At 39.3% G+C, this 13,874-nt stretch overlaps 1 protein-coding gene across 2 annotated transcripts in view; it reads left to right on the plus strand.

The window, feature by feature from the left end:
• si:dkey-34e4.1 (carboxyl-terminal PDZ ligand of neuronal nitric oxide synthase protein) overlaps positions 1 to 13,554 on the plus strand; it is a 128,075-nt gene extending 114,521 nt beyond the window's left edge. For both annotated transcript variants that reach the window (XM_062056776.1, XM_062056777.1), the window contains exon 11: positions 9,970 to 13,554. In XM_062056776.1, coding sequence (XP_061912760.1) covers positions 9,970 to 10,444 — 475 coding nt within the window. In that variant the 3' untranslated portion in view covers positions 10,445 to 13,554. The remainder of the gene's footprint in view (positions 1 to 9,969) is intronic.
• The last annotated feature ends 320 nt before the right edge of the window (positions 13,555 to 13,874 follow it).

The raw sequence follows: 13,874 nt of genomic DNA on the forward strand, positions 1-13,874 counted from the left end.
GAGAAGAAGAAAAACACAGCAATTTCCGCTGTAATAATACCTCAATGCTTGGTTAAAACACTCAATATATTACAGTCTATTTCAAATAAATACAAAATGGCTAACGCAATGCAAAAACGCGGTAAGAAGAAATACACGGATGCACACAACATTGTAAAGCGACCACTTGGAATGGGAATCTTATAAAAAATCCCGAATCGGTTCCGATTCCTGAAGTGCCGATTCAATTTAGAATTGATTATTTGGTGTAAAAAAAACTTTTTTAAAACAGGTATGACATATTTAGTACATACATAGTTAGAAAATGGCCTGAAAAGCCATATTTAAATAATGATTCTTGAATTGTTTTTATACATTTTTAATCAAATTTATTTTCCTTTTTTTTTATCAATTAAGAATCGGAAAAGGTATGGATTGCGATTAGAATGTCATTCGATTTTTTATGGCACCCCTAGCAACTTAGAGGCCTACTGAAATTATTTTTTTAAATTTAAACAGGGATAGCAGATCCATTCTATGTGTCATACTTGATCATTTCGCGATATTGCCATATTTTTTCTGAAAGGATTTAGTAGAGAACATCGACGATAAAGTTCGCAACTTTTGGTCGCTGATAAAAAAAGCCTTGCCTGTACCGGAAGTAGCGTGACGTCACAGGTTGAAAGGCTCCTCACATTTCCCCATTGTTTACACCAGCAGCGAGAGCGGTTCGGACCGAGAAAGCGACGATTACCCCATTAATTTGAGCGAGGATGAAAGATTTGTGGATGAGGTACGTGAGAGTGAAGGACTAGAGTGCAGTGCAGGACGTATCTTTTTCGCTCTGACCGTAACTTAGGTGCAAGGGTTCATTGGATTCCACACTTTCTCCTTTTTCTATTGTGGATCACGGATTTGTATTTTAAACTACCTCGGATACTATATTCTCTTGAAAATGAGAGTCCAGAACGCGAAATGGACATTCACAGTGACTTTTATCTCCAAGACAATACATTGGTGAAGCACTTTAGCTACGGAGCTAACGTGATAGCATCGTGCTTAAATGCAGATAGAAACAAAAGAAATAAGCCCCTGACTGGAAGGATAGACAACAATACTACTATGAGGAGACACCGAACCAAACACTGGACCTGTAACTACACGGTTAATGCTGTGCCGCCTGTCGAAGCCTAGCAATGCTGTTGCTAACGACGCCATTGAAGCTAACTTAGCTACGGGACCTCGTCAGACCTATGATAAAAACATTAGCGCTCCACCTACGCCAGCCCTCATTTGCTCATCAACACCCGTGCTCACCTGCGTTCCAGCGATCGACGGCGCGACGAAGGACTTCACCCGATCATCGATGCGGTCGGCGGCTAGCGTCGGATAGTGCGTCTGCTATCCAACTCAAAGTCCTCCTAGTTGTGTTGCTGTAGCCGGCCGCTAATACACCGATCCCACCTACAGCTTTCTTCTTTGCAGTCTTCATTGTTCATTAAACAAATTGCAAAAGATTCACCAACACAGATGTCCAGAATACTGTGGAATTTTGCGATGAAAACAGAGCTGTTTGTATTGGATACAATGGTGTACCAATACTTTCTGTTCAACCATTGACGTCACGCGCAAACGTCATCATATCGAAACATTTTCAGCCGGAAGTTTGCCGGGAAATTTAAAATTGCACTTTATAAGTTAACCCGGCCGTATTGGCATGTGTTGCAATGTTAAGATTTCATCATTGATATATAAACTATCAGACTGCGTGGTCGGTAGTAGTGGGTTTCAGTAGGCCTTTAAAGCCTGATATACTAAAATCCAAATACCTTGTGCAAAACAGCGTGTGCAATCCATAAAATAGCGTGTACTATTTGTATGAGTGTTGCGTGTGGTTTACTAAGACTGCCTGTGCTGTTGAAAAGAGTGCTGATAGCCTTTTTTAAATGAAGATTTTGCATGTAATATACAGGTCATCACCATGGAGACACTCATTTACTGCACATTCATGTTGTGGCGTTTTGCTATTTTTTCAAAAAAGCAGGAGACAGTTACCACTTTTTATGGGTATTTTACAAGCAGTCGTGCAGTACATCTCTATTGACACCACTTTTTTCTTTTTTTTTTTCTTTTTTACCACTGAAGGTGTATGTGAGGGAGGCTGCACTTCTGTGCTCAAGATGCAAAAAATGCATATTTCAATAAGGTTTTTATCATGTAGGATACATCTTAGTAATACATATTTATGTGAAAAAAACAAATATTTTAAAAATATTAAATGACAATTGAATTTGTTTTAATTAACCCCTTAAGTCACCCAGCAGCTTTGAAATTATAAAAGGATGTTGCTGAATAGACTAGTATTTTTTATTTCTGACGGTCCAAATATAAAAAATGCCATTGTAAGTCAATATTACTAACACAGACACTTGTAAACTTGTTAGCATATTAGATAATGCTAACAACATTTTAAATGGGGAACCGGTACTTTTCAAACACAGTATAGTACCGTTTTTGATTCATTAGTACCGCGATGCTATACTAGTACCGGTATACCGTACAACTGTAGTAGCAACAGAAAAAAAAAAGAAAATACTTGCTGTCTATTTGAGGAAATCCACTGCCTGCTTGTTTTCACTCTGCACTTCCAAAATGAATTTTTTCCAGACGGGAGAAGTAATAATGTTTCACATTGCCGTCACATGTTTGACCAGGGGGTCGATATTAAAATACACTCTTTTAATATCCCGGGTGAAGACATGACTGCAGCCGTGTTTTCATTCTGGGGAATAATAAACACAAAAAAAACCATGTGAGTTTGGTGCAAGCTGAAAATAAATGTTATCACATTGGAAAACGCTGCACGATTAACCTGAAAGAATGCACAGTCTGTGCGAGAGACTATAAAGTCATAAATAAAGATGACGCTTTAAGTCTAAAGTGTCCTCATTGTTGTCTGTGCAATTATAGAAATGCAAAGCATGCTTTCAAAAACAAAGCTCTTCATCCTCCATGTGGACATGAGAGAGAGGCATGTTTGTACCTTCAAAATAAAAGGATGGACAGTCCTGAAGACAAGACACAAATAGCAATATTTGTTGTTGCGCTTTCAGACCATCTGAAACTATTTCATCCTATTATTTCAAAGGCTGCGTCAGGGAGATTTAAATCGCACGCAAAAAATACTGAGAGTAGCAAAAAAAAGAAAGAGGCTTAAAGTCAGTGGGCGCTCGGCAGGTGGGCTTCTGGAATAAAGACGCAGCAGGAATAAAGATCGACAAAAAGCAAGCAGGGAGTGCTGAGTCAAAGCTATGCTAACGACATTGTAGAGAAAAACATCCGCACGGTGAACAAAGCACTGCAGAAAACATGCGACTATTTAGAATAAAGTCAGATCATGATTAATAATTGACCCCTTAATAGGAATGGAACCATATGGACATTCCAGATCACCTGATTGCAAACTAAAGGATCACGCTATTCATTGTTCATTGTGCTAAAAAAAAAGCTCGAAAACATCTTTGAATACATAAATAAATAATAGTCTATATTTGACAAACAAAATATAAATGTTGAATATGAATAGAATATAAAATTGCCATATTTGTCACACCATGTCTGTGTATTCTTCTCCTTAGTTTAGTTTTGTTTTTCAACGCTCCTTTGCTCCCTTGCTTTCGTTTCCTTGTTGCTAGGTGGCTGATAAAGCCGCACCTGCTTTGTGTTATTGATTAGCGTCCACACCTAGTTCTGCCCCTAATCACTCCCCTTTGTATTCTGCCGTTCCCTACAGACCACAGTTTGTTTGTTGTTTGTTTCATGCTACTTAAAGGCCTACTGAAACCCACTTCTACCGACCACGCAGTCTGATAGTTTATATATCAATGATGAAATCTTAACATTGCAACACATGCCAACACGGGTTAACTTATAAAGTGCAATTTTAAATTTCCCGGGAAATATCCGGCTGAAAACGTCTCAGTATGATGACGCGTGACGTCACGGAGTTTGCGGAAGTATTGGGACACCATTGTGTCCCAATACAAACAGCTCTGTTTTCATCGCAAAATTCCACAGTATTCTGGACATCTGTGTTGGTGAATCTTTTGCTATTTGTTTAATGGACAATGAAGACAGCAAAGCAGAAAGCTGTAGGTGGGATCTGTGTATTAGCGGCTGGCTACAGCAACACAACCAGGAGGACTTTGAGTTGGATAGCAGACGCGCTACCGTGAGTACAGCTTTGGCTTCCAAACATTTGATCGCTTGCCCGTCCGTGCGTGCCGCTATGGGCATGTCACGTACGTAACTTTGGGGAAATATATGTGCTGTATGAACTTTGTGGAAGTGAACGGTACTTTGGGCGTGGGATTGAGTGTGTTGTGCGGGTGTTTGAGTTGTATTGGCGGGTTATATGGACGGGAGGTGTTTGTTATGCGGATTAATTTGTGGCATATTAAATATAAGCCTGGTTGTGTTGTGGCTAATAGAGTATATATTAATGTCTTGTGTTTATTTACTGTTATAGTCATTCCCGGCTGAATATCAGGTCCCACCCGCCTCTCACAGCATCTTCCCTACCTGAATCGCTTCCACTGCCCTCTAATCCTTCACTTTCACTTTCCTCATCCACAAATCTTTCATCCTCGCTCAAATTAATGGGGTAATCGTGGCTTTCTCTGTCCGAATCGCTCACGCTGCTGGCGTCCATGATTGAAAACAATGTGCAGATGTGAGGAGCTCTTCAACCTGTGATGGCACGCTACTTCCGGTACATGCAAGGCTTTTTTTATCAGCGACCAAAAGTTGCGAACTTTATCGTCGATGTTCTCTACTAAATCCTTTCAGCAAAAATATGGCAATATCGCGAAATGATCAAGTATGACACATAGAATGGATCTGCTATCCCTGTTTAAATAAGAAAATCTCATTTCAGTAGGCCTTAAGTTTTCACTTTACCTTCATGCTACGCTAAGCTAGCACCAGTGTGTGTTACATTGCCATGTGTACTGAAGTAAACAAATCTTCTTACCGGCACGCTGCCTGTGGTCCTCCGCATCTGTGGAATCGCAAATACCAGCATATGACAATATTACGTGTTTAGATATGTTTATCTTCGTCCATTTTCATTTGTAAAGGTTTTATAATTTCTTCATGTTACAGGTAAAACAGTTTATGTGACTAGCAGCTAGCGATCAGCGCCCTTGCTGCTTTACCAGGAAATTAGCAGTAATGGGGAAAGACATGGAGTCTTGTTTTCAGGTTAGCATTTAAGATAGCTAGCAAACGGCACTCAGCGCACTAGTTAGCAATCAACGCATTAGCTGCTAGCCAGCGATCAGCACTTTAGCTGCTAGCTAGCGATCAGTGGTCTAGCTGCTTCGCCAGGAAATTACCAGTAATAGGGAAATACGTTGATGTGTCTTGTATCAATGTTAGCATTTAAAATAGCTAGCGATCAGTGCCCTAGCGATCAGCGCCCTAGCTATCAGCCAGCGATCGGCCTGCTCGCTAGCATTCAGCATGCTATATAGAAATCAGCTAAGAGACCATTGCGATAGCTATCAGCTAGCGATAAGCGCCTTAGCTGCTATCTAGCAATCAGCGGCCTAGCTGCTTTACCAGGAAATTAGCAGTAATAGGGAAAGATATGTATTAATATTAGCATTTAAAATAGCTAGCAATCAGCACGCTAGCTGTTAGCTACTGATCAGTGGGCTAGTTGCCTGCTAGAGATCAGTGCGCTAGCTGCCAACTAGCTATCAGTGCCTTAGTTGCCAGCCAGCAATCAGCCTTCTAGCTAGCAATCAGCGTGCTAGATAGAAATCAGCGCACAAGCTGCCAGGTAACGACCATCGCGCTAGCTATCAGCTAGCGATCGGCACCTTAGCTGCCAGCTAGCAATCAGCGCCCTGGATAACAATTGTTGCACTAGCAAGCGATCAGCGCTCTAGCTCCCAGCTAGTTATTAGGGCCCTAGCTATCAGTCAGCGATCAGCCTGCTAGCTAGCAATCAGCATGCTAGATATAAATCAGCGCACTAGCTGCCAGCTAGCAATCAGCACCCTAGCTAACAATTGTTGCACTAGCCAGCGATCAGCCTGCTAGCTGCCAGCCAGCAATCATCGCACTAGCTGCTTCTCTAGGAAATGAGTGGTATCACCGTGTTTACGAAAATGTGGTAATGAATCACATTTTTTGGATGATTAAAATTTGAAATGATACTACTAAATCGTTAGGAACTTTATCATTAACACTGGTTATCGTTACACCCCCATTCATTTAAATTCTGCATTTATTTATGCAGTGTTTTTATAAGATATTTTATGCATCATTATTTTGTCTTTAACCTCTTTATTCAAAGAAATATATCTACAATCTTTGACTTTTTTTAATTACTGGAGTGAAAAAAAGACACAAGTTAAACATGAAGTCAACAAATGATCAGTAATTGAAGGGGAAGGATTGCAATAAATAAGATTGGCTTCTTCCTACTCCTTTTTGGACATTGTTGTAGTGATGTTCTTTCATGAAACTTGTTGACATATCACACATGCACACACTCTGTGGGCTAATGAGTCCTGACATACACGTACACTAACGAGCCTCCACCATCTTCATCCTTCATCATCATGTTGTGTGGAATCCTGCTGGGACTCTTGCAACCAAACGACGTGTTTATGGTCTGAAACCTGCTAGGATCCCTCAAGGCTAATAAGCTGGCTAATAGTTAGCAGCCAATACATCACACTTTCACGCACCACATGTCATTATAGCATACTTCAGGTGTGTTTTTTATTTTTTCTTCCATATGGTTAGCTGCATAGCAACATGCTGCTAGTGATACATACGAGTGTTTTTACTCTTTTGAGCCTGGCTGGCTTTCACTGCAGTGTTTGGTGTTAGGAATGAGGTGTCCATGCAGATGCCTGACATTACAAGTCACACATTTGCAAACATTTTGGATGGCAAAAATCTGGACCTCACATTTACACCTTCTTATTTACATCTATTATTCTTGGCTTAATTTATGATATAAATATAATTGAAAATAACAGAATAAAATAATATTGATAATCATTTAAATAAAAGTATACATATACATTATTAGTATTGATATTATTTTATTTTTGTTATTTTATATTATATTTTTATAATCATTAAAAAAAATGTGTGTAAATATATTATTTTTTACAATTATTACTACAAAACCCAAAACCAGTGAAGTTGGCAAGATGTGTAAATGGTAAATAAAAACAGAATACAATGATTTGCAAATCCTTTTCAACTTATATTCAATTGAATAGACTGCAAAGACAAGATATTTAATGTTCGAACTGAGAAACTTCTTTTTTTTTTGCAAATAATCATTAACTTAGAATTTAATGGCAGCAACACATTGCAAAGAAAGTTGTCACAAGGGCATTTTTCCTTTTAACAACACTTTCAGCATTAATAATGCCTTCACAGATGTGTAAATTACCCATGCCTTGAGCACTAATACACCCCAATACCATCACAGATGCTGGCTTTTGAACTCTGCACCTAGAACAGGCCGTCCACAGTTTCCAAAAACAATTTGAAATGTGGACTTGTCAGACCACAGAACACTTTTCCACTTTGCATCAGTCCATCTTAGATGAGCTCGGGCCCAGCGAAGCTGGCGGCGTTTCTGGGTGTTGTTGATAAATGGCTTTGGCTTTGCATAGTAGAGTTTTAACTTGCACTTACAGATGTAGCGACCAACTATAGTTACTGACAGTGGTTTTCTGAAGTGTTCCTGAGCTCATGTGGCGATATCCTTTATACACTGATGTCGCTTTTTGATGCAGTACCACCTGGACAATTTGCTCACGCATTTGTTCGCAAAGTGGTGACCCTCGCTCCATCCTTGTTTGTGAATGACTGAGCATTTCATGGAAGCTGCTTTTACACCCAATCATGGCACCCACCTGTTCCCAATTAGCCTGTTCACATGTGGGATGTTCCAAATAAGTGTTTGATGATCATTCCTCAACTTTCTCAGTCTTTTTTGCCACTTGTGCCAGCTTTTTTGAAACATGTTGCAGTCATCAAATTCCAAATGAGCTAATATTTGCAAAAGATAAAAAATAGTTTTCCATGTCGAACATTAAATATCTTGTCTTTGTATAAAATACAAAAACCCAAAACCAGTGAAGTTGGCACGTTGTGTAAATCGTAAATAAAAACAGAATACAATGATTTGCAAATCCTTTTCAACCTATATTCAATTAAATAGACTGCGAAAACAAGATATTTAATGTTTGAACTGGAAAACGTCATTTTTTGCAAATATTAGCTCATTTGGAATTTGATGCCTGCAACATGTTTCAAAAAAGCTGGCACAAGTGGCAAACAAGACTGAGAAAGTTGAGGAATGCTTATCAAACACTTATTTGGAACATCCCACAGGTGAACAGGCTAATTGGTAACAGGTGGGTGCCATGATTGGGTATAAAAGAAATGCTCAGTCATTCACAAACAAGGATGGGGCGAGGGTCACCACTTTGTGAAAAAATGTGTGATCAAATTGTCGAACAGTTTAAGAACAACATTTCTCAATGAGCTATTGCAAGGAATTTAGGGATTTCACCATATACGGTCCGTAATATCATCAAAAGGTTCGGAGAATCTGGAGAAATCACTGCACGTAAGCGGCAAAGGCCGTGACCTTCGATACCTCAGGCGGTATTGCATCAAAAAGCGACATCAGTGTGTAAAGGATATCACTACATGGGCTCAGGAACCCTTCAGAAAACCACTGTCATTAACTACAGTTTGTCTGTAAGTGCAAGTTAAAACTCTACTATGCAAAGTGAAAGCCATTTATCAACAACACCCAGAAACGCGCCGGGCCCGAGCTCATCTAAGATGGACTGATGCAAAGTGGAAAAGTGTTCTGTGGTCTGACGAGTCCACATTTCAAATTGTGTTTGGAAACTGTGGACGTCGTGTCCTCCGGAACAAAGAGGAAAAGAACCATCCGGATTGTTATAGGTGCAAAGTTCAAAAGCCAGCATCTGTGATAGTATGGGGCTGTATTAGCTGGGTAACTTACACATTTGTGAAGGCACCATTAATGCTGAAAGGTACATACAGTTTTTGGAGCAACATTTGTTGCCATCCAAGCAACGTCTTTTTCATGGACGCCCCTGCTTATTTCAGTAAGACAATGCCAAGCCACGTGTTACAACAGCGTGGCTTCATAGTAAAAGAGTGCGGGTACTAGACTGGCCTGCCTGTAGTCCAGACCTGTCTCCCATTGAAAATATGTGGCGCATTATGAAGCGTAAAATACCACAACGGAGACCCTGGACTGTTCAACAAGTTAAGCTGTACATCAAGCGAGAATGGGAAATAATTCCACCTGAAAAGCTTCAAAAATTGGTCTCCTCAGTTCCCAAACTTTTACTGAGTGTTGTTAAAAGTAAGGCCATGTAGCACACTGGTAAAAATGCCCCTGTGCCAACTTTTTTGCAATGTGTTGCTGCCATTAAATTCTAAGTTAATGATTATTTGCACATTTGTTTGTACATTAAATATCTTGTCTTTGCAGTATAGACAATTGGATATAAATTGAAAATTATTTTCAAATAATTGGATTCAGTTATTATTTACGATTTACACAAAGTGCCAATATTACTGGTTTTGGGTTTTGTAAAATATAAATAATAATAATAATAATACTTGGGATTTTTATAGCGCTTTTTTAAGTACCCAAAGTCGCTTTAAATGTAACTCATAGCATTGCCTGACAAATCCGGGACTGTAACGGGAAATGTGCCTTTATTCTTATCAGTGATGGAGCAGGGAGGGGCTAGGAATACGTTTGTGGTCAAATTTCACGTTAATTAGAAACGCTTCTTCAGGCCCCCCAAACCCCCCCCCCCCCCCCCCCCCCCCCCCCCCCCATGACTCTGGGGGCCTTGATCTGCGTATAAGGTAGTCTGAACTTGTGTTCCTTGGCAGGTGCGAGCAGACCATCCCCAAGCTGGACCCTCCTCCACCCTCCTTGAGCCGCAAGCGCGCCAGCAGGACCTTGTCCCCGGGGTCAAAGGTGGTATCTTTCCTGGCCGCCCACCCGAGCCGCAGCAGCAGCCTGTCCTTCCCGGACATCACCCCCGGCTCGCTGTCCTCGGCGGACTTCCAGTCTTTCAGCTCCGGCTCGGCCAGCGAGGACTCGGGCGTGCGCTCGGAGACCAAATCCTTGCTCTCGCCCCTGCAGGGCGACGACGAGGACGTGTTTGGGGAGCCCGGGGCGTTTCTGACGGCCTCCAGTTGCGACGATAGTCCTCAGGATGAGCCCGGGTCCTTAGGTTGGTGTTCACCCGTGCTCCCGTCCTCCTCGCCTCCCGTGAACCACACCTGTCTGCACATCAGCTTCTCTGAGGACGAGTTGCTGGACACCTGCCAGGAGGACAAGTCCGTCCCACAGCGGAGTTAGGGGACGTCTCCTGGACTTCCACACCAGGATCTAAGTCCATGTACAAACCAATAGATTTAGTATTTTTATAACAAAAACAACCTTTTTAGTACGCAACTTGTAGCAACCCTTGCACTTTCCTTCATAGAATCCACAGTTTTGTTTTGAGCTTTTAAAATGATGTTGGGAGGAGCCTCGTGACCTGCAAAGCACCTGATTGGAGGATGGACAGGAGGCACCAGGAAGTGAGATGATGGGGGAAAAGGCGGAGTTTTGCTTCAATACAAGCGTTTTTACACTTGAGGGCCACAGAATGACAAATCAAAGGATGCGGCGGCCATTTTGTCAGTTTTCAACCTCAAAGTTGGTCCAAAAGAAAATGCATTTTCAGTGGAAATTTTGTGTACATGCTGAATGAGCCGAAGCCGAACTCAAATGCTAACAGATAGCGTCAAGTAACAAGAAATGTAAGCTAAATAAGCTGACAGTACTACGCTAACATGCCAACAATAGCATGATTACAGTTAGTTTTTGTGAAATATCAAAATATATGACTCTGAGGTGTACATGGGATGAATTATTTCAAAAAGCTAGTGTGCTAATGTTAGAATACTAAGATGCTAACTGTAACATATAGTATAGTATCAAAACATATTACTGAAAATGTGTTTAAAATGCTAGCATGCGTCAAGTACCAAAACACAAATTAGCTAAAAAAAAATAAAAAAGAGCTGGCAAAATAACGTTAGCATGCTAACAGATATCTTTGGTCAAGTAACAAAATATTTGACGCTGAGGTGTTTTCCTGCTAAATTACCTTAAAAAAAAAAAGAAGGAAAGGAAGCTAGCATAGTAACATTAGCATGCTACAGGTATCATTCGTCCAAAAACAAAGTATTGGACACTGAGGTGTATACCTGTAAAATTTGCTAAATGGAAAAAAAAAGAAGCTAGCGTACTAACGTTAGCATGTTAACAGGTATCATTTGTCAAGTAACTAAATATTTGACGCTGAAGGGTGTACCTGCAAAGTTAGCTAAAAAAAAAGGATCTTTCGTCAAGTAACAAAATATTTGACGCTGAGGCGTATACCTGCAAAATTAGCTAAATGCGTAGAAAATAGGGGTGTGGGAAAAAATCGATTCGAATTCGAATCGCGATTCTCACGTTGTGCGATTCAGAATCGATTCTCATTTTTAAAAAATCTATTTTTAATTTTTTTGTTATTATTTTTAATTTTTTTTATTATTTTTAATTTTTAATTTTTTTTTTTTTTTTTTTATTAATCAATCCAACAAAACAATACCGAGCAATACCATAACAATGCAATCCAATTCCAAAGTCAAACCCGACCTAGCAACACTCAGAACTGCAATAAACAGAGAATTGAGAGGAGACACAAACACGACACGGAACAAACCAAAAGTAGTGAAACAAAAATTCATATTATCAACAACAGTATCAATATTAGTTACAATTTCAACATCCCTCATTGACATTATCATTAGACATTTATACAAATAAAAATAAATGAACAATAGTGTCACAGTGGCTTACACTTGCATCGCATCTCATAAGCTTGACAACACACTGTGTCCAATATTTTCACTTAGATAAAATAAGTCATATTTTTGGTTAATTTAATAGTTAAAACACATTTACATTATTGCAATCAGTTGATAAAACATTGTCCTTTACAATTATAAAAGCTTTTTACAAAAATCTACTACTCTGCTTGCATGTCAGCAGACTGGGGTGGATCCTGCTGAAATCCTATGTATTGAATGAATAGAGAATCGTTTTGAATCGGGGAAAAATCGTTTTTGAATCGAGAATCGTGTTGAATTGAAAAAAAATCAATTTTTGAATTGAATCGTGACCCCAAGAATCGATAATGAATCGAATCGTGGGACTCCCAAACATTCACAGCCCTAGTAGAAAAGCTAGCATACTAACGTTAGCATGCTAACATGTATTCGTCATGTAACAAAATATTGGACGCTGAGGTGCATATCAGCAAAATTAGCTGAATGAAAAAAAAGCTAGTCTACTAATGTTAGCATGCTAACAGGTATCTTTCATCAAGTAACAAAATATTGGAAGCTTAGGTGTATACCTGCAAAATTAGCTAAAAAAACAAAAAACTAGCACACTAATGTTAGCATTTTAATAGCTATCATTTGTGAAGTAACAAAATATTTGACGCTGAGGCACATACCTGCAAAATTAGCTAAATGCAGGGAAAAGCTAGCATACTAACATTAGCATGCTAACAGGTATTCGTAATGTAACAAAATATTGGATGCATACTTGTAAATTTAGCTAAATGAAAAAAGGTAGCACACTAATGTTAGCATGTAACAAGAATTTTTTGTCAAATTTCAAAATATTTGACGCTGAAGTGTATACCTGCAAATTTAGCTAAAAAAAACACAAAAAAAACCTAGCAAAGTAACGTTAGCATGCTAACAGGTATTATTTGTCAAGTAACAAAATATTGGACGCTGAGGTGTATGTATACCTGTAAAATTAGCTGAAAGGAATAAAACCTAGCATACTAACATTAGCATGCTAACAGGTATCATTCGTCAAATAACAAAATATTGGACTCTGAGGTGTATGCCTGCAAAAATTAGCTGAATGAAAAAAGTTGGCGTACTAATGTTAGCATGCTAACAGGTATCTTTCGTCAAGTAACAAAATATTGGACACTAAGGCAAAATTTGCATAAAGATAATATAATGATAACGATTGGGCCATAGTTCGGACACCCCTGCTTTAATATGTGTACATATTCCGTAAGTGGATTATTGCAAACATTGTAAGCAGCATGACACATTCGCTGAATACGTTAAAAACGTTGTTTACGCTTCATAAACACGTCAAAGTGAGGAAGGGAAGAGGAGATAGCGTTCAAGTGCAGGTTGCTGGTGAAGGCTTTTCTCAACATCACTTTGTGAGTCAGAAGCAAAAGAGCAATACAAATGTGAATGTTTTCATTGTTTATTTGCTGCAAATATGACAAAAGTAATAAATCAACGGAAGGCACAGTTTGTTTCTTCTTGACAGTTTGGTAGGATCTTTTGCAGCATTCCAAAACACCCTCTAATAAATGAACACATTGGAAACTCCATTGTCATTTCACTATTTACAACATTTTAACAAAGAGAATTAACGTTTTTTGTCAAAACACTAAAAAAAGACTGAATATTTTTAGATGCATTCAACATAATAACTTGAAGTGTACTAACATGGTACTTGGAAAAAAAATTGTCACATGACAATACAAGAATTAAAGAAACAGCTGCGAGTCAGGAAACGGAGTCTTTAAGAAAAGGTTAAAAGCCACAAAGTGTGGAATTTGACCTAAAACTACACGTCTTTCTTCTCCTGCTCTTTTCCTTTGAATGTTAACAAGCATCATCTTTCTGCCCTTTTTACTCCTGGCGTC

The sequence above is a fragment of the Entelurus aequoreus genome, linkage group LG08 (genome assembly GCF_033978785.1).
Source record: "Entelurus aequoreus isolate RoL-2023_Sb linkage group LG08, RoL_Eaeq_v1.1, whole genome shotgun sequence".
Lineage (NCBI taxonomy): Eukaryota > Metazoa > Chordata > Actinopteri > Syngnathiformes > Syngnathidae > Entelurus > Entelurus aequoreus.